General features: G+C 35.3%; 3 protein-coding genes and 2 long non-coding RNA genes across 10 annotated transcripts; 3 read left to right on the top strand and 2 right to left on the bottom strand.

Annotated features, from left to right (window-relative positions):
- Positions 1-539: 539 nt before the first annotated feature.
- On the bottom strand, positions 540-2,140 carry LOC129295027 (ubiquitin C-terminal hydrolase 12-like). The gene is made up of 6 exons (XM_054933507.1): positions 2,016-2,140; positions 1,871-1,930; positions 1,742-1,752; positions 1,074-1,362; positions 790-950; positions 540-685 (listed from the first exon to the last, which is right to left on the bottom strand). The coding sequence occupies exons 1-6, from the start codon at positions 2,138-2,140 to the stop codon at positions 540-542; spliced, it is 792 nt and encodes a 263-aa protein (XP_054789482.1).
- Positions 2,141-3,834: 1,694 nt separating this feature from the next.
- On the top strand, positions 3,835-6,970 carry LOC129295037 (uncharacterized). 2 transcript variants are annotated; one of them, XR_008589498.1, is made up of 5 exons: positions 3,835-4,339; positions 4,575-4,683; positions 5,212-5,281; positions 6,244-6,318; positions 6,940-6,970. It is a non-coding gene; the product is annotated as an uncharacterized LOC129295037 (long non-coding RNA). The 2 variants fall into 2 exon arrangements; XR_008589497.1 differs by lacking the exon at positions 6,940-6,970 and having other exon boundaries at positions 3,837-4,339; positions 6,244-6,693.
- A 5,589-nt stretch (positions 6,971-12,559) lies between these two features.
- LOC129295036 (uncharacterized) lies at positions 12,560-14,313 on the top strand. Its single transcript, XR_008589496.1, has 2 exons — positions 12,560-12,987; positions 13,961-14,313. It is a non-coding gene; the product is annotated as an uncharacterized LOC129295036 (long non-coding RNA).
- Positions 14,314-17,713: 3,400 nt separating this feature from the next.
- LOC129295035 (uncharacterized) lies at positions 17,714-19,502 on the top strand. Of its 5 annotated transcripts, none has more exons than XM_054933516.1 (3): positions 17,714-17,871; positions 18,049-18,218; positions 18,981-19,502. In XM_054933516.1, the coding sequence occupies exons 2-3, from the start codon at positions 18,137-18,139 to the stop codon at positions 19,157-19,159; spliced, it is 261 nt and encodes an 86-aa protein (XP_054789491.1). In that variant the 5' UTR covers positions 17,714-17,871; positions 18,049-18,136; the 3' UTR covers positions 19,160-19,502. The 5 variants fall into 5 exon arrangements, 1 of the variants encoding a protein (XP_054789491.1); XR_008589492.1 differs by lacking the exon at positions 17,714-17,871 and adding an exon at positions 18,707-18,740 and having other exon boundaries at positions 18,078-18,218; positions 18,981-19,121; XR_008589494.1 differs by lacking the exon at positions 17,714-17,871 and adding an exon at positions 18,430-18,740 and having other exon boundaries at positions 18,078-18,218; positions 18,981-19,121.
- A 1,323-nt stretch (positions 19,503-20,825) lies between these two features.
- On the bottom strand, positions 20,826-24,358 carry LOC129295023 (protein NRT1/ PTR FAMILY 5.8-like). Its single transcript, XM_054933506.1, has 4 exons — positions 24,109-24,358; positions 23,662-23,879; positions 21,964-22,487; positions 20,826-21,859 (listed from the first exon to the last, which is right to left on the bottom strand). Exons 1-4 carry the CDS (start codon positions 24,161-24,163, stop codon positions 21,055-21,057), a joined length of 1,602 nt encoding a protein of 533 aa, XP_054789481.1. The 5' UTR covers positions 24,164-24,358; the 3' UTR covers positions 20,826-21,054.
- Between the last annotated feature and the right edge of the window lie 3,272 nt (positions 24,359-27,630).

The raw sequence follows: 27,630 nt of genomic DNA, 5'->3' as shown, positions 1-27,630 counted from the left end.
CCTGCAGATATTCGGCCACGTGACTTACCAAGGTTATTGAAATCTTTGTCTGTTCTTACAAGTGCAGTGTTCCAATATCTAAAATTCAATTGCGTTTATAAGTGTTAACATTTGTTTCGTCAACATTTTTCTCCTGTCCTCTTACTCTTACAGATCATACATCTGATCAGTGGGCGAACAAGAATAAAAGGGAATGTGAAAGATTCATGATTTTATTCGAATAAAATATAGATGATCATGAGAAACTATTAATAATTTGAGACACATTTGAAAGTGTCTGCTTTTGTCTGTATGATATCTCTTCAGTTTCTGTATGATCGATACTTCTGAGTGCAGCAACTAAGGCTTCATTAGTTTGCTGTCATTTTGCCAACAGTATAACATTTTATTGACTAAATTAACCAACCATACACAAAATGGAGCTTATAATATCCTATCCTATCCGTTTCAAAGACCATATACATTCGGCAAATCATTGACGAACACAAAAGTTGGAGCCAATCTGCCATCACACAAATCACATCTCAATCTTGGAAAAGTTAAGCTTCGATCACGTAACAAATCTGGCATTCGATAATGACAGTATCATTCACACAGTAACCCTTTGTTGCATCTTTAAGTTCCTGCAACGGCATGAATTCAATTGATCCCCAGTAAGTGTAACAGTCACTGAACCACTTGGCACCTGCAACAGCGAAAGTCTCAGAACAAAACTTTGCTCATAAAAATATTGACTGAGACCAATTTATTTACACATACATCGTATTACATAAAAAAATTGACACCTACCATTCACCACCCTATTTCTTAATATAGACAGTTGATTCTTAACGCGTAATGTGGACTCAGCATACCACTTCCTCGATAATTGACTTTCATCAAGAAACAGAAAAATGGATAGAAAACCATGTCTGCCACTCTTATCACCTCTTGGATAAACTTTCAATTGCCTTGAGATTAAAGCACAGACAAAACATTTATGGAATTAATCACAATGCAAGTTCACAACTGAAACGCCTATAATGTAGTTAAAACAAAAAGATATATAGTAAGTGAAGTCATTGGTTAATTACCATCTTGTTCCTCCAGAAGTAAAAGATTCAGAATAACAAAAATCAGTCTTGATTTGTGAAAAATTGTCTAACTTCCATGTGAATGTGCCAAATGCTGGAGGCTTTAGAACAGTGGAAACACATTCCCTTTTCTCAGAACATTGAGCTACGAAGACCTCGGCTCCAAATGTACAACAATCATTAACAAGATACCCATTACTAGTATCTTTAAATGCATCCATCGAAAGCAATTCACTAAAACCCCATTCAGTCCTCGCTGAATAAAAACGTTTCAACCGATTCTGAGCATCTGTGTCAACCAATCATTGAACCCCAGTAGTAATGACAGCAATATATATATAATATGTTATTATATATTCAAAAATCAAATCATAATTTGTTTCAAACCTAAATTAAGTTAGTTTAGGTGTCTCTAGCCCTCTCAACTGCCCTTACTAATTAATAATGATAAGACACATTTTATTGAATTCTCCCAAATAAAGGGTTGATATTTTAGATTAGAGGGTAACAAGTAGCTAGGGCAGAGAGGGCAGGTGATGACACCCTAAATAATCCGTTATTTTATAACATTTCATCTAAATTTGTGTGTGTGTGTGTGTGTGTCTATGCAATATACTGACATTTAATTTAATTGAAAAAAAATTGCTATAACTTGAATAACCAAGTACTTATCATTTTTCTGATCATGAACAAAAAATAAAAATGTTTCTGATCATGAACAAAAAATAAAAAATGAGCCCAGACTTCCCAGGCAACAGGAAGTTCCTCATCTTGTGTTTTCTGCTACTGCTAAGTACAGTGAGATATGCCTATCCTTGTTGACTTCACTATTTCCGACAAGATACACAATCATCTTCCTGATAAATATTCCCGGATTAATTAGGTCAGCAATAAATATATCACTGCAAAAATTAAAAGTGCAAATTCTTTGACATTACTTACCATTTATAATCGCCAGCTTGAAATACATCAGATTCAAGTCGTTCAAGCTTACTAGCTGCTAGTGCTGAATATGACTTTATTTGAAGCAACTGGTGAGATGGTCGAAGTTCTCTGTGATATCTCATGATTCTTGCACAACAAAATCAGATGCATTTCGTTCCCTTCCCATAATGTTCGAAACACAAACTTTGTCAGCATCAAAGTGCACACACTTACCGTTGCAAATCTCAGGCATAATACATTGATTTTCTTCCATTTTCAACGTGTCATCGCTCATCTCCTTCGTCCTTTTCCTCGCTGTTACCTTGCACTGCCTCATTTCAAAGATGGCAATTAAGACACACTTACGTATATGCTACTTGATGCACACAAATATATATATTTATGGGGGGTCGGGAGAGAGAGAGAGAGATTACCCAGTAGACGTCTTTTCGGTGATTTGGGATATTCATCAGATAAATTATAGTTATAGTGAGAAGTAACGATAGCCACTAAGAGGCACAACAAAATCTCTTGGTTTCTTGTAGAAACCAATCAAAGATGTGCACGTTTTAGTATTACGCTACTTAGAGATTTTCGAGAAAGATTAATGACATAGTAGATAGACGTTTCTGCACTCCGATTACTATTCAAAGTTTCAAATAATGGCAAGTCAGCACGAAAGTTCGCATTTCAAAGGAGTGCAGATTCCATGTACTATATTTAAGGGTATTTTAGGAATTAGGAATAGGAATAAGTAATTTATTTTTATATTTCTGATTAAATTAAATTAAAAATTAAGAATATTGTGTAAATCTTTAAAACGATAAGTCATTAGTACGTTTAGTATGCATATCTCTCGTGCAAACGTGAGTTTATTACCCTGAAGTCAGTTGATCTCAATTCCTTACGATGCATCGAGAGCGGGAGGGGGAGGGGGAGATTATTTCTAGAGATAATAGTCTACTCCCTCCCGTCCCCAAGTTTTTTTTTTTTTTTTTCTTGTTGACAAAATTATGTATATGAATAGAGTTTATTAAATATATTTTATAATCTTATTTTAGTAAAACACAAATATAAATTTCTAAAAACATCCTTCATTTATTTAACTTTATTTATGAAACATTAAATGTAGAGAAAAAAATATAATAAGGAAGGAAAGGCAATATTAAAACAAGCATAATTACAAAAATTTTATTTTAATTAAGATGTCTTATATTTTAAAACATCCGTTCACTGCCAAAAATGTCTTATAAATTAGGATAAACTGATAGAGGGAGTATATTATATCATGTATTTTAAGTGTATTGTCTAGATGATAAGTACGAAACACAGTGCTGGCGTGTCCAAACATCAAATTGTATTGAGATTGATTCCAAATTTGTGTTTAGTTTAATTAAAGAAATTGTAAAGTCAAGTGATCGTTACAGGAGATGTAACCAGTTCGTAGGCGAATCGTTTAATCCCTACTGAATAGTTCATCTATTGGCTATCGCAATATTGTTTAAATAGTCTTAATTAAAAGACAAGATAAACACTGTTTTTAATACCAAACTATCAAATAGCATGGGTTAAAAAATCTTAATGGCCTGTTTGGTTTGAGGGGAATGGAAAGGATGAAGGAAGAGGGGAGATTTTAATAAATTTGAATTAAACGAAAAATTAAAAAACTTGTAATAACCCTAAATAAATTAAAAATAAATATATATATACATATATAGGTTAACTTGCTTTAAGTGTGTTTATATTAGTTTTTGGAATAAATATAACAAGTTAGAGACTTGATCCAGTGGCAGTTGAGGAGGATTTCATATGTCAAGTCTCTAGTTCGAATCCGAAAAGAGACCAAATGAAGAATTAAATTTTTCCTTCTTTTTGCTATGTGAAATTACCAGATTGTCCTTATCCCATTGTGATATAATTCCTTCTCTTTTCCTTTCTCCAGCAGATTTGTGCGTGAGTCAAGAGAGCTGTAGACTTCACCAGAAACTTCGAACCCTTTTCGTTCAGCCCTTCACCCATTATCATCATCCCTGTCGTTAAACTACTCGACGGTGACCTTGGGAGCGAAAAAATCCACCATGGGAGACGTTCAGTGACTGGTTGTTCTCCCCTGTTTTCGCTTCGTTCTTCCTTATCTTGCTGTCCATGAACTGTGCGAACGTTCCAAGCTTCCTTGTCGTTTGTCTTTCGTCCATCTCAAGTGCTGTGAGTTCGCCGGAAGTCTTTTGCTCTTCTCACGTTGGAGTCGTGCAGCGAACCTTCTCTCTTCTTCTTCTTCCTTTCAGTTCGTTATACAGAGCTGTGACTCATCTTGCTTCCTTGTTCGGTCTCAGTTGAGCGAGGTACAGATTATGGGATTTTTTTTTTCTTTTTCTTTCTGTTGCTACTGTCAAGTTTCTCAGCTATGTTTTTAATTTGTTATGCTTCCTTCTACTCGATTCTGGCTGTTGCTCTGTTCTTGTAAAATATGTCCACGCGTTGCTAATGGTTGGAAGGAATCAGGTCGTCGGAATTGGTAGTGCTGGTCATGAGCTAAAATTAACGCTGATTCTGGTCTTTTTCTTTTCTTTTGAGCAGTGTTTTGTCTTCCTCTATTCCTTGCATCAGCTGGAGAATTCCATTTTCTCTCCCTGTTCTGCTGTAGGTTCTGTCTTCTTCGTTACCTTTGCTGTTATTGTTGTTTCAGGTGAGAATTCTTCAGCTTTCTTCCTTGACGAACTTGCGTGAGGGGAAGTGTGAGTTAATACTAAAATTACAGAAATTTTTGAGAGTATTTTGCTACTGTTGCTCGTGCTGTTGTGGGAGCTAGAAAGTGATTTTCAAAGCTTCATAACGATATATATATATATGGGTCTGGATTCTAATCTAAATTAAGTTTTGTTAGATTGGTTGATATTGAGAATTTGATTAGGATGAAGTTGAAAGAGAAGAACAAAATTGAAAAAAAAATTGGTGCAAAGTATAAAAAGAAAATTTTCACCTCAGGGAAATAGAATGGCATGACTAAAGTTTTATGGAGAAAGTCATAAGGGTAAATAATAATACTTGGAGTAACTTTAAATTATAGATTTAATTTTTGAATTTTAAATAATGATAGTGTGGATTCAATTCTCAATTGAAAATAACTGGATATTGGTAAAAGGTGGAATTGGGAAGGAAGCCTTTGTAAATTAAAAGATGATTTATTAAATTTTGGCTACTAATATCTTTATAGGACGCGTGGAGGAAGAGGATCCCGATAGAAATTAAATAAATAATATTTTGGAGATTTGAAATCACAACAGGTAAGTGAATAGCATTCCTTATGAGTATTTATTGAAAATCTTTTATTAAAATATTTCATTTTTATGAATTATGTTAGTTTTAGAAATTTTGAAATAATGATAAAGAATAGTCATATTATGATTTGTGTATTTTCTCAAGAAATATATTTTTTATATATATATTGATGAAGGCACCTTTGCCTATTGAATTTCAAAATTTCTTGATTACATGATTAACGCAAGTTTGTACATTCGTTATGGTGTATCGATTTGACAAGTTTCATATATTTGAAGCAACTCATGCGAGTTTGATCTTGAGAATGAAAATTTGACTTCACAAGTAATTATTTCTCTCGCATGTTTGAAACGGGCTTTCTAAGAGAACTCTATACAGAACACTGCTACTAACGGCAGTTCCGTTAGTCCGTAGCGCGCTGTGGTTAAATACTAGCTAGTTTGTTTCGTGAGTTTTATTCTCACGTTTGGTATTCGTGGGCTTCGTACCCGCGTTTGATTTCGTGGCATAAGCCGCGTTTGGTTACTTACCCTCGTGGGCTGTGTGTCCACGTTTGTTTCGTAGCTTCGGCTGCGTTTGGTTACTTACCCTCGTGGACTGGTGTGTCCATGTTTGTTTTCGTGGCATAAGCCGCGTTTGGTTATTTACCCTCGTAGACTATGTGTCCACGTTTGTAACCTGTTCTGTTGAGTTCTCAGAATTTTAAATGTTGATTAATATATGTTTTCGAAGTTTACCCAATTTTTTTTTAGTAAATTGTATCACTTCGAGTTTTATGAGAGCAGATTGTTTCTTTAAACATGATAACATAAAATGTTTTCAACTTATTCTTATTTTATAAATATGATTATGCCTCACGTACATTATTACTTCCAACCATCTGACACCCTTATTATAAATTGTCGATTGAAATTTTAAGAATTTTTCCATAGGAATGCTATTCACTGGAAAAATTATTTGGTCTCAGATTGGTTAGCTGACGCCGATTTCATCAACGACCTCAAAAAGGGCAACTAACTATAGTGGGTGGACATTTTGATTGGTATTGTTGCTTTAATGTAAATACATAAATTGTATGTCTTTTTGATTTGAAAGAAATAGCAGATGCTCCACATAGATTGTTGATAAATTTTATTTTGGTCTGTATATTGGTTGTTGGCTGGAAGGAGCTACGCTCCTGATTTATACTGATATTTGTAAAATTTTTATTGTAGAATTTTCAGGAGATCCTAGTTACAGGGGAGGTTCTGCCGAAATTTCTACAAAAACGTTGACACTTTCTTATGACAATGAATTTAAAGAAGTTATTTTAATTTTTATATGATTTGATTGAATTTTATTCTTCTCTTGAAAAATGAAATAAATATTCATTTGGAGGCTTACGGGAAGGTGAGAATGGTTCACACCCGTGCCGGTCACCCTCCATTTTGGGGCGTGACAGTTTTGGTATCAGAGCCAAGGTTTTTTACATGTATAACTATGTGGAGCAAGAACTTGCCAGTGAGGTTTCAATTATTATTATGAACCCGGGCATAATTATAATTGAGGCATCATTGGGAGTTCTATAGGAAGTTTTCGAACGATGTTTGTTTTTGTTATTGACTTTTTGTTATATAAAGGAATTATATTTTGAGTTAAATATTTCTTGTGTTTCTTTATATAGTGAAATATGCCACCCAGACGTTGAATATCTACCAGGAGCTCCACTAGCAGTAGAGCCTCTGGCAGAATTTCTCCGATAGATGATATGCCCTTAAGAGGTAGAGGACAGCGTCAGAGTAGGAGTAGGGCTAGGGGTGGTCGAACCCTTAGGCACCTATAAGATATTTCTTCTAGAAGCAAACAAGTTAGTCCTCAATCTGAGGAGCAGACCGTTCCTTCAACACATGATACAACAAAGGAGAATCCCGCAGTTAAGTTATCAGAGTTTATGAAGTTAAATCCACCATCTTTTTCGGGAACCAATGCACGGGAGGACCCAATTGAGTTTCTTGAAGGAATAGAGAAGAGATGTAGGGCCTTGAGATGCCCTGATGTTCAGTATGTCGAATTTACAGTGTTTCAGCTTCAAGGAGCAGCAAGTACTTGGGCAAAAACAGTCCCAGGTTTGCATGTGACTCACCTTCTTTGACTTGGGAAGAATTCAAGACTACATTTTTGGATCGTTATTTGCCTCAGAGTACTAGAGACGTAAAAGTTGAAGAGTTCTTGACTTTAAAGTGTAATAAAGGAATGTCAATAGCAGAGTATGATCAGAAGTTTACTGAATTATCTTCTTTTGCTTCACATATCATCCCGACTGAAAGGGAACGAATTAGTAGGTTTGTGCATGGATTGCCAGTAGATATACATGACAATATAGCACCTATGTTGGGTCGTGATATCACCTATACTAAGATTGTTGATAGTGCACTGAGAATTGAGAATTGACATAAGGTAGAGGAAGCAATTTTTAAGAAACACAAGAGGGAGCACGATGAGAAATTTCTTGGTTCTTCTTCCAAGAGTCATTAATTTTCAAGCCAATCTCACTTTCGTGCCTCACAGTCTAAGCCTAGATCATTTGGTTCACCATCAGTGAGCACTCCTGTCATGAGACCAAATTCTAGTAACGTGAGACCTCGAGCCTAGTCAGTTTCGAATCAATCAGGTTATACTAGAGTCCCTTGTAATAGTTGTGGGAAATATCATTCAGGACCGTGCTATAGAGTGTCTGGTGCATGCTTCGAGTGTGGGCAGATAGGCCATTTGAGAAGAAATTATCCATATTTGCAGTCTTTGTCGAGCCATGGATCAATCCAAACTTCTCCCCACCCTACTTCCTCGTCAATCCCACTGGCTAGAGCTGCTTCTACTTCAGCTAGTAGGGGTAAATCTGGAAGGGGAAATGGTCAGCGGGGACAATCTTCCTTAGGACAAAGGCAGGCAAGAGTTTATGCCATGACAAGACAGGATGCTAAAGCCTCAAATGCTGTTGTTATAGGTATTATAACTGTGTGTTCTAATCAAGCTTATGTATTATTTGATCCTGGATCAACTCATTCATATGTGTCTGTTTATTTTGCTAAGAGATTGGGTAAAGAACCTACCAAACTTGATAATTCATTTGTAGTTGGTACTGTAGTGGGGGAATCTTTAAATTGTCTCTTATGTGTACAAGTCTTGTGAAGTGTCTCTTGAGGGTAGAGAAACCCTTGTCGATTCGATGATGCTTGATATGATTGATTTTGATGTCATCTTGGGCATGGACTGGTTAGCTTCTTGTTATGCTACCGTTGATTGCCACTTGAAAGTAGTGAAATTTGATATTCCAGGTGAAACTCCTTTTGTGTTGCAAGGGAGTTTTATAGAAAGACCTACTAATCTTATTTCGGCTTTAAAAGCCCAACGGTTACTATAGAAAGGTTGTCAAGGGTTTTTAGCGGTAGTAAAGGACATTGATAAATGCATCGTTAGTTTGGATCAAATCCTTGTTGTTCGAGAATTTCCTGATGTTTTTCCAAAATAGACTTGCGTTCGGGTTATCACCAGTTAAAGATTAAGACAGAGGACATATCTAAGACTGCATTTAAAACCCGATATGGTTATTATGAATTCCTAGTAATGTCATTTGGGTTAACTAATGCACCAGCAGCTTTTATAGATCTAATGAATCGAGTGTTTAAACCGTTTCTTGATAAGTTTGTGATTGTTTTTATTGATGATATTTTGATATACTTGAAGAGCCCAGAGGAGCATGAACATCATTTACAGGTTGTTTTACAGACAATGAGGGAGCAACAACTTTATGCCAAGTTCTTTAAATGTGAATTTTGGCTTGATAAAGTTACCTTCTTAGGACATGTGGTTTCTAAAGATGGTATTCAAGTGGACCCAAACAAAGTAGAAGCGGTGCAAAATTAGCCAAGACCGACGACTGTTACAGAAATTCACAGTTTCTTAGGTCTTATAGGATATTATCGTCGTTTTGTCAAGGATTTCTCTAAAATAGCTGCTCTACTGACAAGGTTGACTCAAAAGAATGTTAAATTGAATGGGATGATAAGTGTGAAGATAATTTTTAAAAAATTAAAGGAGTACTTAATATCAGCACCGGTTTTGAGTTTACCGTCGGGCAACGGAGGATATGCAGTCTATTGTGATGCTTCTCGTGTGGGTCTAGGTTGTGTTCTAATGCAACATGGACGAGTTATTACTTATGCCTCAAGGAAACTTAAGAAACATGAGCAGAACTACCCAACCCACGACTTAAAAATGGCAGCGGTTGTTTTTGCGCTAAAAATTTGGTGCCATTATCTTTATGGTGAGACTTGTGAGATTTATACTGATCATAAGAGTCTAAAGTACATTTTTGAACAAAAAGATCTTAATCTTAGATAAAGAAGATGGATGGAGTTATTGAAGGTTTATGACTGTACAATTCTTTACCATCCTGGCAAATCAAATGTGGTGGCTGATGCCTTAAGTAGAAAATCGATGGGTAGCTTGGCACATATGGCTTTGACAAGGAGGCCTTTGGTGCAAGAAATTCATAAACATGAGCAAAGTGGAGTCAAGTTTGAGATTATTGATAAGGGACCATTTCTGGCTCATGTACAAGTCCGTTCTGCTCTAATAGATCAGATTAAGAGCGCTCAATTCTTAGATCCAAAATTATGCAAGTTAAAAAGAAGCAGTCATAGCTGGAAGTAACACTAAGTTGAAATTGACCAGGAAGGAATATTAAAATGCAAGGGTAGAATTTGTGTGCCATACGAGGAAAACTTGAAGCGACTTATCATGGAAGAGGCTTATCATTCCGCATATACCGTGCATCTAGGAGCAACTAAAATGTATCAAGATTTGAAATAACTGTATTGGTGGGATGGCATGAAAAAGGATGTGGCAGACTTTACCTCACGTTGTTTGACGTGCCAGCAAGTTATGGCAGAACACCAGAAAACCAGCTAGGCTACACCAAAGGTTAGAAATACCAGAGTGGAATGGGAAAATATCACAATGGACTTCGTCACTGGGTTGCCTCGCATTGCTAAGGGGTATGATTCTATTTGGGTTATTGTTGATAGACTGACGAAATCAGCTCATTTCATTCCAATAAAGACAACATATAATGCTGATAAATATGCTCAATTATATATTGATGAGATTGTGTGACTGCATGGGATTCTAATATCTAGAATTTTTGATAGAGGTCCTCAATTTACTTTCTGATTTTGGAGATATTTCCAAGAAGCTTTGGGCACTCGATTGGATCTCAGTTTTGCTTTCCACCCGCAAACCGATGGCCAGTCTGAAAGAACCATTCGGATACTTAAAGATATGTTAAAATCTTGTATTTTGGACTTTGGTGGCAGTTGGGATTGTTATTTGACTTTGGTAGATTTTTCTTATAATAATAGTTATCAATCTAGCATACAAATGGCCCCATATAAAGCACTTTACGGCAGGCAATGTAGGTCTCCTATTGGATGGTTAGATGCTGGCGATACTAACTTTTGGGACTAGATTTGGGGTGCAAGATGCTATTAAGAAAGTGAAAATAATTAGAGAAAGATTAATAATAACTCAAAGTCGACAGAAGTCTTATGTTGATAATCGACGTCGGGAGTTAGAGTTCATGGTTGGGGATAAAGTATTCCTTAAAGTATCTCCTATGAAAGGGGTAATAAGGTTTGGAAAGAAAGGTAAACTAAGCCCAAGGTATGTGGGTCCATTTGAGATTTTAAAAAGAATTGGTGTAGTTGCTTATTGTTTAGTGTTACCACCTGAACTGTTGGGTATTCATTTGGTGTTTCATGTATCAATGCTATGGAAATACTTATATGACCCTTCTCATGTAATTGAAACTCAGGGGATTCAAATATCCCCAGACTTATCTTATGAAGAAGTTCCAATGGCTCTTTTGGATCGACAAGTTAAGAAGTTGCGGTCGAAAGAAATCGCTTCGGTGAAAGTGCTTATGGCGTAATCATTCTCAAGAAGAAGCCACATGGGACATTGAAGCCGATATGCGTGCTAAGTATCCATACCTACTTGTGGATTAAGGTAAGCATAAATTCAAATTCGGAGGACCGAATTTTCTAAGGGGGGAAGAATGTAATAACCCTAAATAAATTAAAATAAATATATATATACATATATAGGTTAACTTGCTTTAAGTGTGTTTATATTAGTTTTTGGAATAAATATAACAAGTTAGAGACTTGATCCAGTGGCAGTTGAGGAGGATTTCATATGTCAAGTCTCTAGTTCGAATCCGAAAAGAGACCAAATGAAGAATTAAATTTTTCCTTCCTTTTTGCTATGTGAAATTACCAGATTGTCCTTATCCCATTGTGATATAATTCCTTCTCTTTTCCTTTCTCCAGCAGATTTGTGCGTGAGTCAAGAGAGCTGTAGACTTCACCAGAAACTTCGAACCCTTTTCGTTCAGCCCTTCACCCATTATCATCATCCCTGTCGTTAAACTACTCGACGGTGACCTTGGGAGCGAAAAAATCCACCATGGGAGACGTTCAGTGACTGGTTGTTCTCCCCTGTTTTCGCTTCGTTCTTCCTTATCTTGCTGTCCATGAACTGTGCGAACGTTCCAAGCTTCCTTGTCGTTTGTCTTTCGTCCATCTCAAGTGCTGTGAGTTCGCCGGAAGTCTTTTGCTCTTCTCACGTTGGAGTCGTGCAGCGAACCTTCTCTCTTCTTCTTCTTCCTTTCAGTTCGTTATACAGAGCTGTGACTCATCTTGCTTCCTTGTTCGGTCTCAGTTGAGCGAGGTACAGATTATGGGATTTTTTTTTTCTTTTTCTTTCTGTTGCTACTGTCAAGTTTCTCAGCTATGTTTTTAATTTGTTATGCTTCCTTCTACTCGATTCTGGCTGTTGCTCTGTTCTTGTAAAATATGTCCACGCGTTGCTAATGGTTGGAAGGAATCAGGTCGTCGGAATTGGTAGTGCTGGTCATGAGCTAAAATTAACGCTGATTCTGGTCTTTTTCTTTTCTTTTGAGCAGTGTTTTGTCTTCCTCTATTCCTTGCATCAGCTGGAGAATTCCATTTTCTCTCCCTGTTCTGCTGTAGGTTCTGTCTTCTTCGTTACCTTTGCTGTTATTGTTGTTTCAGGTGAGAATTCTTCAGCTTTCTTCCTTGACGAACTTGCGTGAGGGGAAGTGTGAGTTAATACTAAAATTACAGAAATTTTTGAGAGTATTTTGCTACTGTTGCTCGTGCTGTTGTGGGAGCTAGAAAGTGATTTTCAAAGCTTCATAACGATATATATATATATGGGTCTGGATTCTAATCTAAATTAAGTTTTGTTAGATTGGTTGATATTGAGAATTTGATTAGGATGAAGTTGAAAGAGAAGAACAAAATTGAAAAAAAAAATTGGTGCAAAGTATAAAAAGAAAATTTTCACCTCAGGGAAATAGAATGGCATGACTAAAGTTTTATGGAGAAAGTCATAAGGGTAAATAATAATACTTGGAGTAACTTTAAATTATAGATTTAATTTTTGAATTTTAAATAATGATAGTGTGGATTCAATTCTCAATTGGAAATAACTGGATATTGGTAAAAGGTGGAATTGGGAAGGAAGCCTTTGTAAATTAAAAGATGATTTATTAAATTTTGGCTACTAATATCTTTATAGGACGCGTAGAGGAAGAGGATCCCGATAGAAATTAAATAAATAATATTTTGGAGATTTGAAATCACAACAGGTAAGTGAATAGCATTCCTTATGAGTATTTATTGAAAATCTTTTATTAAAATATTTCATTTTTATGAATTATGTTAGTTTTAGAAATTTTGAAATAATGATGAAGAATAGTCATATTATAATTTGTGTATTTTCTCAAGAAATATATTTTTTTTATATTGATGAAGGCACCTTTGCCTATTGAATTTCAAAATTTCTTGATTACATGATTAACGCAAGTTTGTACATTCGTTATGGTGTATCGATTTGACAAGTTTCATATATTTGAAGCAACTCATGCGAGTTTGATCTTGAGAATGAAAATTTGACTTCACAAGTAATTATTTCTCTCGCATGTTTGAAACGGGCTTTCTAAGAGAACTCTATACAGAACACTGCTATTAACGGCAGTTCCATTAGTCCGTAGCGCGCTGTGGTTAAATACTAGCTAGTTTGTTTCGTGAGTTTTATTCTCACGTTTGGTATTCGTGGGCTTCGTACCCGCGTTTGATTTCGTGGCATAAGCCGCGTTTGGTTACTTACCCTCGTGGGCTGTGTGTCCACGTTTGTTTCGTAGCTTCGGCTGCGTTTGGTTACTTACCCTCGTGGACTGGTGTGTCCATGTTTGTTTTCGTGGCATAAGCCGCGTTTGGTTATTTACCCTCGTGGACTATGTGTCCACATTTGTAACCTGTTCTGTTGAGTTCTCAGAATTTTAAATGTTGATTAATATATGTTTTCGAAGTTTACCCAATTTTTTTTTAGTAAATTGTATCACTTCGAGTTTTATGAGAGCAGATTGTTTCTTTAAACATGATAACATAAAATGTTTTCAACTTATTCTTATTTTATAAATATGATTATGCCTCACGTACATTATAAATCTTGGTAGAATTACTTCCAACCATCTGACACCCTTATTATAAATTGTCGATTGAAATTTTAAGAATTTTTCCATGGGAATGCTATTCACTGGAAAAATTATTTGGTCTCAGATTGGTTAACTGACGCCGATTTCATCAACGACCTCAAAAAGGGCAACTAACTACAGTGGGTGGACATTTTGATTGGTATTGTTGCTTTAATGTAAATACATAAATTGTATGTCTTTTTGATTTGAAAGAAATAGCAGATGCTCCACATAGATTGTTGATAAATTTTATTTTTGGTCTGTATATTGGTTGTTGGCTGGAAGGAGCTACGCTCCTGATTTATACTGATATTTGTAAAATTTTTATTGTAGAATTTTCAGGAGATCCTAGTTACAGGGGAGGTTCTGCTGAAATTTCTACAAAAACGTTGACACTTTCTTATGACAATGAATTTAAAGAAGTTATTTTAATTTTTATATGATTTGATTGAATTTTATTCTTCTCTTGAAAAATGAAATAAATATTCATTTGGAGGCTTACGGGAAGGTGAGAATGGTTTACACCCGTGCCGGTCACCCTCCATTTTGGGGCGTGACAATTTTAATTGATCCTTATCATATATATTGAGCATTAACACATAACTGAAAAACTGAAGGACAACCGCAATACCCTAAACTTTTTTTCCAGTGGAGTGAACGCGTTCGTTTGTTTGTCCAGCCGTGTGTTGTGGCTATTTTTATTTTTCTTGTTCAGTTACGAGTGGGGACCCAACTTACTAAAATAAGTTATATCGCCGAACCAATAGATGAAACAAGCCATCAACGCCCTAACTTTACATTCAGTTCTTCGATATGATATTTAAATGACTTAGAATACAAATATGCTTGTTCGTAAAATTCATCATTACTTGACATAATTTCGGACGCTACTCGACCAGTAGTGATCTTCCTCTATCCTTGAAGCTCGTCAAGTGTCACGGTATCGTCACTGCCTCTTAAAAGTAAAACACCTAAAAATTAGAGAAGCACTTTATCATTTTGGGGGGGACTCACCGCGTAGCTAAAAGAGCCAGAGACAACCACGTTTCAAGCTTCCTTGCCTCTCTCATAAGCATAATTTTCTTTCATGATCATTGATTAGTCGACTTATTTGTCTTACTTAGTTGGTCTTCCAGAACTTATTCCCATTCACAATTTCACAAGAAATTAGAACTGTTGCTTTAATTTCAGTTAAACGTGGAACTGTCCTGCTAAACAGCTAATCTCTCGATCTCTGGTTTTTTTTTTTTCCCGCCCGATCTGAGTTAATTAAAGTTAGTTAATTATAATAAGGACGTAATGGATATTTAACACTTAAATTTTCTGAAAGGCTAAACTATATATACATTTAGTCCTTTAATTTTTCATAATATTTCATTTTAGTACCTTAACTTTATAAAGTGTCTTTTTAGTCTTTTAATCCTAATACTATTAGTTTTATCCTAACAAATTTTTATATTAAATTTTTAAATATTGACAAAACATATTCAAATGTTGACATATTAAGTTTAGCTTTTTAAAAAATAACAATGATTGACACAAACAATAATCATTTAAAATTAATAATATTAGGATTGAAGGATTAAGAAAATATTTTACAAAATTAAATAATCAAATTAAAATCCTATATAGCTCTAGACTTGATGGTGCTGACTCCAATGACTCCGGCCTTTGTGGCTCCAACCCCTGTGGTGCCAGCCCCGGTGGCTCCAGCCCTATGGTGTTGGCCTCAATGACTTTGTCCCCGATGATTATGGTCCTTGTGGCTTTGACCCTTGTGGTGCTAGCCCTGATAGCTCCGGCTCTTGTGGCTTCGACCCTTATGGTATTAGCCCCAATGGCTCTGATCCTTGTGGCCAAACAGGCCTACTATTAAATTAGAGTTGCCATTTATCCTTTGAGGAATGTTATACTGGTGCTTGTTAAAGGGCACTTTAGGAGACTGCCCTCGGAGTCCATTTATTCTTTAAAAGTGTGAGCCAATTGAAGCTTGCTCTTGTGACGATCTAGACAGTATAGCAAAGATATTCCTCAGTCCATCCTTTAGAGTTTGTAACAAAGCTCTTTATCTCTTGTTAGCTTCTACTTCATGTCCTATGTATAAGACTCAGGTCTATTTTTTCTAATAACATATTGATCCTTATGTGTCTTTGGCATTCCTTTCACACGAGTCCCACTGTGCGTGCCAAAAATAGTTCATGAAAAACAATCAGGCGTGGTGTCGTGACGCATGCCAGAGACGCGGGGTCTCAAAAAGATAGAAGAATCTAATTTCTATTCAAATGCAGGAACCTGGGCTCTGTTACCACAATTCACCCAAATATGAAAATGAGAAATAAAGAAAATTAATGCAAATGCAAGGAAACAGAGATATATTAATTAAAGAAAGAGGTGGCAGGCTATGATAGCCGTACAATAGAAAAATAAAGATTAAAATTACATGATAAAAGAAAAAGTAAAATAAAGTAACAGACATGAAGTCTAAGACTGGTTATTTGTTGATGCTCATAATGATTGTTGAGAGAAAGTTCTTCTATTTATAAATGATCCTGGCTTGGTGTCCAAACACAATTATCATCATTTTTTTTAAATTTAGAAAGCACTTTTTTCATCATGGTCGCTCATCATGAGTGATGGTTTTGACTTAATGCCTAAGGTTTCATAAATATTTTATTTTTTTATAATTATTTTAAAGTTAATTAAATTAAGTCAATCTCATGCCTCCAAATTTACAATTTGAGTGCAAACAATAATATAAAAAAAGAACTTAAAAACTTGGGTGAGATAGCTCCTGCCAATATCCCCCCTCCCTCCACACCATACCTCAATTTGCACCGTTAACTAAATCAGCTGATGAAATTAAAATTATTATTTTAATATTGATAAAAAAGAAAAAATCAACGCTCCAATAACCTTAACAAAATCTTAAAATTTATTAATTTTATCTACAAATTAAATAAGTTTTTACTTTGTTCATATACATCCTTAAAAAAATTTCTTACTTTCCTACATCAACATAGGTGTAAATATGAGAGATCAAGGGAGTGAAAAAAAATGTGAAATTAATAAATTTAATTTGAGGGAAAAAAATATTAAATGGGAGAGATCGTCAGAGAAGATTGGGATCTATTTAGAATCAAAACAAAACTCTCAACCAAGTTTTATATTTAGAATAAGAGAGAGTGACAGAATTCTTCTATTTCGTTGTACATATTTGACGAGGTAGGGAGCCGTATATTATTTAAAAGGTATAAACTATGCAGTTTACACATTGAACTTTAATACTAATGACTAACAAAAAAATATTTTTTGAGTTATAAGATCGTAGGTAATTTACAAATATCTCTATAAGTATTTTTTAAATTTGAAAATATGTCTTGATCCAATAACTCTTAAACCCAACTCACTTAAATTTTGGAAATATAGTAAAAAAAAAATTCATCAAGCCATTTTTTTTGGCCAATGGGACAAGTCAAAGCCATTGATAAATGATGATAATAGAGGAAACATGCCACTGTTAATGCTCGAGAATATATAGGCACATTACTAATTTATTATCTTTGACCTTTTATAAAAGAAATTAGCATTCTTGTACTTTAGCATCTTCTGATTGATGATTGGTACGGAATTTTTTTTTTTTTGGGGACCAATGATATGAAACTGTTAGCATAGGACATTTTGATTGATAAAATTATAATCGTACGGGAAACTCGACTACTCGAGGACCTTATAATTTTTTCACGCGTCGACGAGCCATGGAAACAAAACACCAATACTGAATCTCCACGTAGCCGGAAGATGGCACGACGTGTACAGGCCCATCACAGCACGGAAGACAGAACGTCCCAACCGACGCGATTACAACCTGACCATAGAATTCTGTGAGCCCGACACGTGGCATTCGTCGTTGAGCCCAGGCTTTCTTTACGATCCACATCCTTCACTCATTTCTCTTAGGAGGAGTATACTGACACAGCGCTAACAAGTTTTCACGCGGTTCGTTACTTCACCCTGGTCAATCTGTTCCTTTCGTTTTTCCCCTTTTGGTTGAATTTCTTATTATTATTTTTTTAAATTGTCACTATTCTGTTGATGAAATGAAACTACTCTTTCTTCTCATGTTCATTTAAATTGTGTTTTTCTTTTTTTTGAAATTTTTTGGTGGGAATATAGAGGAGGGGGTTGCGGGTTCGAACATTCTGGACTCGTGGTGAGGGAGCGTGATCTTGATCTGCGCTTGAGTCTCCTCCTTCTACGGCAGATGGAGTGGTGGGATAAGCTAGTCCACCCGATGCGTAGTGTTTGGATTAGCATCGCTACCCGCCTCGGCATTCGCAAAACAGGTAAGCTCCTCCTCTTCTCCTTGGGGTTGATGGTGCCCTGTCGCCTCTTCTTCTCTCGCCTTGTTGATGTTTTTGGGAATTTTGTTTGATGATTAATTAGATGGTACTATCTCTGGACTTATTTATAACAAACAAGTGATATTATTATAAATAGTGACTTACAGCATTGGCTGTTGGTTAAGATTAAGGTTCTGATGCGGTGTAATTGTAGTTGCAGTTGTAATAGCAGTTTCAAGCATGTTTGGGACAATCCTGATTATGGTTGAGGCAGGGTGTTGTAATAATTTGACTGTTTTTCTCAGTGATGGACAGGGACGATCCTGATTTGATTCAGTTCTTCTGTGATGAAAAGAAATTAGATTGACAAGAAGCTGTTTCTGATGCTTGTTACTCGCATGGAACGATATATATGAACCCTGCTGGAAGTTAAATTTATAACAATGTTAATTTGTGATGTGTGCTTTAAGTTTCCGTTGTTTTCATTACAGACCCATAAAGAAGCCGATGCAGAACGACTATTAGGTACTGCCTTTAATGTTGTGAAACTCGAGAAATTAACCAGGAGTCTAAAGCTACAGAGGGCCAAAACATAATAATATGATAGTTCTTTGGGGTTTTTTTCCCCCAACAGAACAACAGATATGAGGAATATTACTAGTTTCTGTTGTTTATCATAGATAATTAGTACCCGAGTTTTGTTCTGTACAATTAGAGAAGTTGCTAGCGATTGATGTTAGAGGTGGACTTTGGAAAAATGTGCAGGATTGCTGAAAATACGAAATGAAGTGAAGGCTTCTGAATATCATGATATACATGTTATGTGGGAGATGCTGAAAAGAAACGAGTCAGAGTTGACTGGATCTCCTGGAAAAAGCAAGAAGAGGCACTATTTGAAGCTGTTCAGATGGGCTAGGTGTGCTCCATGTATTATCCGCTCCTGATGTTCATGACACGGAGTCTTTCTCTGCCCAGAATGCACCACCTACATCGGTGTGGATTTTGTGTTTAATAAAGGGTACAGAGGATTCTATGTACTGTAGAACATGATGTCCTCTGAATCAAATAAGTTATCTGTGAATATCAAGCCAAGCTCTCCTGCCAGTTAGTTTCCTTCATCGTCCACTGTGGTTTATACCATAGGAATGTGGCCCGTCCCCTGCTCTCGTGCTTTGTAGCGTTTGAACCTCTGTGGTATCTGTAGTCTGTGCTGTGCTTCATCATCTTGGAAGGCACGACCAGACGTTCATGTACTTCTACAGTATATAATATAAAGTATTAGCTTTATCTTGTGTTTTGGCTAAGGATGTTACCTTTGAGTTTTGAGGGGAACTCTAATCTCAGGATGTTAATTACTTTCGAGGTATACTCTCAAATCCTATGTACTTATTTTACGCCAATGTAAGTTGTCATGTCCGGACACAGTTGGTGACTTATTTTGGGACTAAAACACACCACTTAAAGTAAAATCTAGGTGAACCTTTCTTTCTTTCTTTCTTTCTTTCTTTTTCAATGCATGATTTGTCAAGTGTAAACTATTGATTGAATTTTAGAAATGAAAAGGCAGAAGAAAGGGAAAATTACACTAATGAAAAAATTTATTATCTAAAAAAGTCTCATAAAATTTATAAAATACTTTAAAGTCTTGAATCCTGCGCATTTATAAATTGGTAATAAACATTTATAACTTACAATTCTCGTTGCCAAGTTGTAAACATGCAAGACTCAAAACTTAAAAGTATTTTGTAAATTTTATAAGATCTTTTAGTAATAAATTCTTTTTTATAGGATCTAGATGTAATTTTCTCTATAAAAAAGTGATATTGTCATAAGCTGTTTTTAATAAATTCTTTAATATACATGTGACTGTAATACAAAAATATATATATTTGCATATGGTTTGGGACTTGGGATTGGTTAGCAGTTAGCTGTTACACATAACTATATGTGGCCTTAAAGGTAGGAGACAATGTAATGTCTAGTAGCTGTTTGCAGGTTGTAACGCTCCCTTATAATATCTTTGATTACGGCCTTTCAATTATTGGGATTGTTGGCTTTCACATCTGAGTCGTAGATTAATTAACTTGAGTTCATTTCACCTGCCTTACAGAGATTCCTAATGGAAGTGTGATCCTTCTTCCAAGACAATTTTTTTTTAAGCCAAAAAGAAAAGCTTGAAGCAATGTAGTGGTTGTTTGGCAAACTATTTTGAAAATAATGTTTTATTTTTCAGAATAAAAAACAAAAAAATTGTTTAACAACATATTTTCAAAAAGTGTCAAAAAAATAAATGTTATTTTTTAGAATAGAAAACCGAAAACATATTTTAAATGTTATGAGATTATTATTACGAAGAATAAAAAAGAATTAAAAAACACTTGTTTTCATCATTGCTTTTTTCAAAACATGATATACAAAACACTAATTTTTAAAATAATAAAATAAAACAGTTTTAAACAAGCCCACAAATTCTACCTTTTAGCGTGGCAAGAATCAAATAGAAAGAAATTATGAGATATCAACGGTAGTAAATTATTGGTTAGATTAGAACAAATACACAAGAAGTGAGATATAAAAGCCACTCATGGAGGGGGGAAAACAGCCTTGACAAGTCTTTCTTCCTACTTTCTTGATTTTTCTGCTTGGATTATAACATTGTTGAATATTCCACATTCCATGGTAGCAAAGAAAATAGAAAATTAGGAGTTAGGGACACAAATAGACAGAAAGCATAAACACACACACACACATGTACATCACTATCATTAGAAATCAAGTCAAGTACGCAGGTTGACAAATTAAAGAAGAGCCAAAAACAAAATGCCAGAGGAGAGAAAACTCAATTTTCATTCTGCGAGTCACTCTTATGGTGTTGGTAAAATATACACAACACCACATATACTACCAAGCTTACTCCACTTAACAACGTAAGAAGCCAATAATAATTGTCCAAGCGTGCTTCATTCATATCATCAGAGAACCAACTTGTTTTCCCTCTTGAACTCGTAAACACTTCCACAAGCGTGATCAACAGTGCACTGACGAAGCTTCCAACCCCAAAAACACTGGTGTACAGTGCAATCCCCATCGTTCTCATGGCCACTGGAACTTCACTGTAGAAGAACTCCTGCATTCCCACCACAGTGAAAATGTCCGAAATCCCCAGAAGTATGTACTGCGGAAGCAGCCAGAATATGCTCAATGGTACCGTTTCGGTCTTCATCTCTCTCCCCATTTCAAGTCTCTTCCTTTCAACCAGAGCTGCAATAACCATGGCTATGATTGAAAGCACCATTCCTATTCCCATCCTTTGCATCACGCTTATGCCCTTCTCCTGACGCGTGATGATCTGAGCCAGTGGTATGAAGACTCTGTTGTATAATGGCATTAATAGAATTATGGAGAGCGTGATGGCACTCTGAAGTGTGGCGGGTGGGATCTTGAACTTGCCACCTATGTTCCTCTTCATCGTCATTCCTTGCTTTGTGAAGAACGTGGCAGGCTGTTGGAAGATGACCGCGAACATCAGAAGCATTGTCCATATCGGCAAAAGCCGAAGCACGACCTTGGCATTCGAAACCATGAACATCCTCCTCTTGGGAATGTTGTCCATGTTTTCATGACACAACGACTTCTCTTGCAGTCTGTCACAAGAAATTTAACAGTCAACTTATGCGAGTTACAGTAAACACATGACTTTCCAAGCGACGAAAGTATGACATCCATAATTTGGAAAGCGGGAACTTACTCGAGCTCGGATACTTCAGACTTGTCGATAGGTGGGGTTGTTCCGCCATGGAAGCGTCTGAGAATAGAAGCTTTGATTGCGTGGAGCAGGTTGATAAAGGATTTGTTAGAAGTTTTAGAATGGTGGTGTTGTTTGAACAAATAGATAGGGCTTCCAAACGAGAAAATGAGAATAGAGAGACCCATTGAGATGGTAGGGATGGCGAAACCTAGGACCCAGCCAAAGGTGTCTTGGACGTAGGACATGATGGTGACGCCCAATAGGCTTCCGCCACATATACCGAAGTACCACCACTGGAAGAACAGTGTCTTCGTATTGGAGTTTTGATCGTCCTTGCTACATGGTAATTCCTCCTCGTCATCCAGCTGGTCTGCTCCGAATGCTTGCAGAGAGGGATTATAACCACCTTGTCCCAATGAAATTACGTAAAGAGACAAAGTTAGAAACGAGGATGGCATTATTATTGTCCTGTGTCGATTCGGCCTCGTCCTTCCCACTGCTGTTATTGTCAATGCTGCAAGTCCCTGGGTACGAGGATCCACACAGAAACAAAATGAAATAACCTTTTCCATTTTGTTTATCATCAGATTAATTTTTATTATTTTTGATAAAAGTTTAAGTGACCTGGTTTAACCAAATTATTGGGGAAAATATCTTCACACTAAAAGCTCCCATGACCATAAGTTGACAGCTATGGAAAGTACATCTGTATATGCCGGGGACATTAACAATTAACAAAGTAACATTTTCCATCTCATCACATCACTAATTAATAAGATAATGATGCCAACAGCAGGTTTGACTCGATACACTTACGGGGTGTGAGTCGATTAATCCATGTCAATTAAATCATTTTTTGTTGAATTTTCAAAAAAAATGTAAGTATAAGATGAATTAATACTTTATATGTCTATTCCTAATAGGACAATTTTGAAGTAATAAAAAAATATATCCACTTAATTATGAAAGTTGTAAAGCATGTTAATGGGGAAAAAAAGGTTGGTAAAGCATGCATGACTCATACTCCAATACCTTTATGAATTATCATCTTCATCTGATATAGCAAAAAAAAAAATCAACTAAATTATGAACAACGTTCAATTAAAGAACAAACAGACTAATCAGACATAAAAAATTAAGAAAAATTAAAAACCATTTAATTATTAGAAAGGATGAAGATAGAATGATGAACTAAATTATCCTCCCCCTAATATGGGAATTACCACATCTTTTATAAATCTCTTGAATTATAACTTTTAATCTTACGAGTTAAATTAACTTTTCCCTTCTCATAAATATGATTGACTTATTTTCCCTTCATATTTTGATCATTTTGTTATTGTCTTTATCTTTTTAATCCAATATTCCACCTCATTTTTTTCCAGCAACAAAACATCCCCTTAAAGATTATGAATTTGTTTCGTTCGAAAAAAAGATTATGAATTTGAATCTTCTATATAATATTGTGAAGTTCTTGTAGAACTCAGAGAGAGAGAGAGAGAGAGAGAGAGGAGAGAATAGGGAGGACAAAGAAAGAACCGAAGTTGATTTGTTTCACAGACATTCTCACTTTTTGTGTCACTCTCAAAAGTAAACAATTCTAGGAAAACATGCATCAATCATTTCCTATATAAACTTTGTATTGATGTATTCTGGAAAAAAAAAAAAACAGATAATAGATTGGGGAGAGTAACTTACAGTAACATAGAGGAAAGAAGAGAGCATGATGGTGGAGTATTTGTGGAAATAAGCGTCAGAAATGGGAGCTACAAACAGTGGCATTATGGAGGTGAATCCACACCAACTATTCACCATCTTCGCGGCAGACGAGTTGCTCATCTTCACTACATCTGTTAGATATGTCACTAAGTTTGACGCCACCCCCTTGAATGCAAATCTCTCTATACCAGCAATAACTGTCATACATATCAAAAACCACATGTTATGCTTCTAATATATACAGAAACATGGGGCCAGAAGAACATATTGGAATTAATATGCATGTCAGTCGAACTTCTGATCAGCCTTTATCTGATATCAAAGGAAATAAGAATCCGTACTTCGATCTGTTTTTCTCGTTCATGATGATGAAATGTAAGTGTATTATGGTTGGAAAATGAGAAAGTAGACATAAATATGGCTTACCTATGAGCAGTATACACGATTTGTTAAACCCCTGGGGTCTCTGCCCGCCAGCCATGTGAGATGGAAAATTGAGAAGAAAAGGAAAAATGAAGTTTTTCTGCACTCTGAAGCTTGTTACTGAAGGGACGACAAAGAAGAGGGAAATAAGAACTGAAACCAAAAGGGATTCTGCTTCTTCATGTAGAAGTGAATATTGTACTTAGTTTGGCCTTTTCAGTCTGTATAGTCAGGAGATACTCTCAGTCCCTTTGGTGGTTAATTATATAGCAGAGGACTTGGCTTTAGCTCTTTAACGGGACAAAAAAAAGTTGTTACTGTTTGTTGGATTCTCGGTCAAGTATCTCATTATAATTGCTTGTTTAATTGACATCTTTAAACTGTGGTGCTTATGATGAGCGCAGTCCCTCGATCATATCAGACACATCTTTTAAAAATCTATTAAAAATAATAGGCTAAATAAACAAATTATCCCATGAACTTAGATTAAGTAATGCCATTGACCCTAAACTTATTTATTATGCAAATTGTTTCATCAATTTTTTAAAACAGTGCAATTTAACCTTTGCTATTAACAAAAGTTAACTTTGATTATTAATTAACCATAAAATGATAGAACAAGATCTCAAAAATTATAGAAAAGGGCAACAAAAATTATAATAAAGGATTCAAAAATTAAAGACAAGGACCTAAAAGTTACATGAAAGGACCAGAAAAATTTGGTCTTTTTCTATGATTCTTGAAGTTGTCTTCTATCAGTATCCAATTAACTAATGGTTAAAATTGTTAACATTAAGAACTAAATTGCATTACTTTTTGAAAAATTGAGAGAACAATTTGTACGAATTCAAAGTCTATAGTGTTATTAGACCTAAAATTCAAAGGTAATTTACTCATTTACACTCAAAATAATAAAGTTATATTTTTAGCATCAACTTCAGCTTTTGATCGGATCCTTGACGAGCAGAAATTGTGTTAAGAGTGCGGAACCCAAATTTCCTCACTTACTTGATCCTCCATAACTCGAGTCCTATACGCGCATGCCACATTATCCAAAGAGGATATTCCAAATATCAGAACTAATAGGATGGAGTTGCTAGCTAAACTGATGTTGATATGATGGCCTACAGTGACAAATACTCAGCTGAAAATGGTCAAATGGACTCAGACCACTTTCTAGTTTGCCAGACATGCATGTGCATGCAAGTCATCCTTGATCAAGCTAACGACAATCTTAATTAAAAAGGACTCTTCCACACTGTGGCCACCTTTCTTTGCCATTTCAATGTCACTTTATCATCTTCTTTATGTTCCACCACCATTTGAGCTTAAAGTGAATTTCCTACTCAATCCCAACTTTTATTTTCTGTGATATTATGGGGATTCAAAGTTAAAAAGGGTTGGGTCAATACTCGGCACCACAATTGCACTGGGCTGGTGGTGGATTGTCCTTACATTAGGCAGCAGATTAGCATCAGGAACAAACCAAAAGACGTGGAGTAACATGTCATGGCACACGCGCACACGCTACACACACACTCAGGCTCGCAGAGGTTACAGACAATCCTATATATCCAAGACATAATCATGATCAGGAGGCAAGGTTGCAGAGATGCTTTTCGCCATACTTGCTGTGTGTGTGGTGCTTCAATGAGATGGATACCACTTTTCTTTTGACTATGTACAGTTCCCACATGTCTGTCGATGTGCAGGACGGATCGATTAATTGTAAGTGTCACGTACTCACGTTTTTGGTTCTTTATCTTTGGTGATCATATAGGTGATTGAGTTTCTGGGCTTTTTGTGTTTTGTGAGAACTGATTCTCAGTGATCCAACCAACAAAATTCGGTAGCTTACGTACTTTCTGTTGTTCAATGAATTATCATGCTTTATACTACAGATTTTTCCTGTTTATTTGATTTAATCAATCTATTCAAGTATGAAAACCTCGCAAACTATATATGTGACCAAGACTGAGATAAGCTATAATAAATACTCGCCACTATAAGTTCGTCAAGCAATCTCATCAGCCACAATGGTCCCTTGAACTTCTACGAACGCATGTATAAGTTCGCCAAACATATATGTCCTATAATATGATATGAAAGCCATAATCACACCGCGTTTCTTACCGTTACGTATGCATGTACAATTCTAACTCAATCCCATGAAAGCCCGCACTAAGATTACGTAACTATTCAAGTAATTGTTCCCCCTTTTTAAACCTTTTAAAAGCTAAGATTCGAAAAAGAGAAAAAGGATAGAAAATAAAAGTAGTACACCGAAATTGCAGAACACTTATCGTAAGTACTCTACGAAAATCTCATGATTAATGGGAGCTGGACTGGAAATCTGCTGAGCTGAATGGATTTGACATGAAATATATCAGAGAGAGAGAGGAGAGTAATCCATGCAAAGGATCAGAACCGTAGAGGGAGCAGCGTGTATGAATATTAATTAATTAAGTAATATTATATTGAATGGGAAGACTTTTAAGATTAAAAGTGCTGTGTATTGGATGAAATAATTGGGAGACACTATCATGACGTTCAAAAGGATTTCACTGATGACCATCTCTGCTTTAATTTCCACTATAAACATGATAAAGAAGGTATGTTTCTGGTATGTTATTGGTTTGGGATCGAAATTGAAAGCTTCTTTTCATGGACAAGATCAGGTGATAAGTTTCCATTTATTCAAGTGAGTGATCTTAAAATTGACCATATCTCAGTTTTTAGTGCCCAAGGTACCACTTCGCTTTAATAATTTTTGTCTTTCTTCAAAAGAAAAGAAGACTTATCTTTTTCCAGAAAAAATAGAAATTATAATAATTTTGATATAAAAAATGAAAATTATAATAATTATCTCTACCGTGAGAGATGAAAATAAGATATATATATATATATATATAATTTTTTAAAGCTTTATATCAGTTAAAAATATTATTTTGGATAACAATAAATATCTCCTAAAATATCAATAAAGAATAATAATATTTATATTAAATATATATAAAAATAACCACAGAGAATTATAAAAATTTGAGTCATAATTTCAATAAAAAAGAATTATTTCACTGTGATCAATATCATCACAAAAAAATCAGACAGGCCCACCATGTTCTAAGAAAATAATCTACCTAATTAGGTAATCAGGGGTGTACACATGCATTGTGAGGGGGCCATGCCCCCTCCCCCAGCTTCTTCCCTCTTATTTTGCATTTGTATGGATCTAATATATATTTAAAGTTTAATATACCTGGATGAAATATTTACAACACACTTATGTAATATTTCCTTTTATTTTATTTATACGTAAAGAAAGTTTTTTTGTCCTATTAATAAATCATGTAATTAAATTTTTACTATAAGTTTTCATTTTTTACCCTTCATAAAAATTGGTGAGAGAAATATATTATTAAAGCATACATATTAATAGGAGATAAAGTAAAACTTATTAAATTTTTAAATAAAATTAATAAATTTTATTTTTTATATTTGATAAAACATATTAGAAGTGACTTG

The sequence above is a fragment of the Prosopis cineraria genome, unplaced genomic scaffold (assembly GCF_029017545.1).
Source record: "Prosopis cineraria cultivar Desert tree isolate PC_DT_omini unplaced genomic scaffold, ASM2901754v1 PC36, whole genome shotgun sequence".
In the NCBI taxonomy this organism is placed as follows: domain Eukaryota; kingdom Viridiplantae; phylum Streptophyta; class Magnoliopsida; order Fabales; family Fabaceae; genus Prosopis; species Prosopis cineraria.
This window is presented reverse-complemented; position numbering and strand designations above follow the sequence as displayed.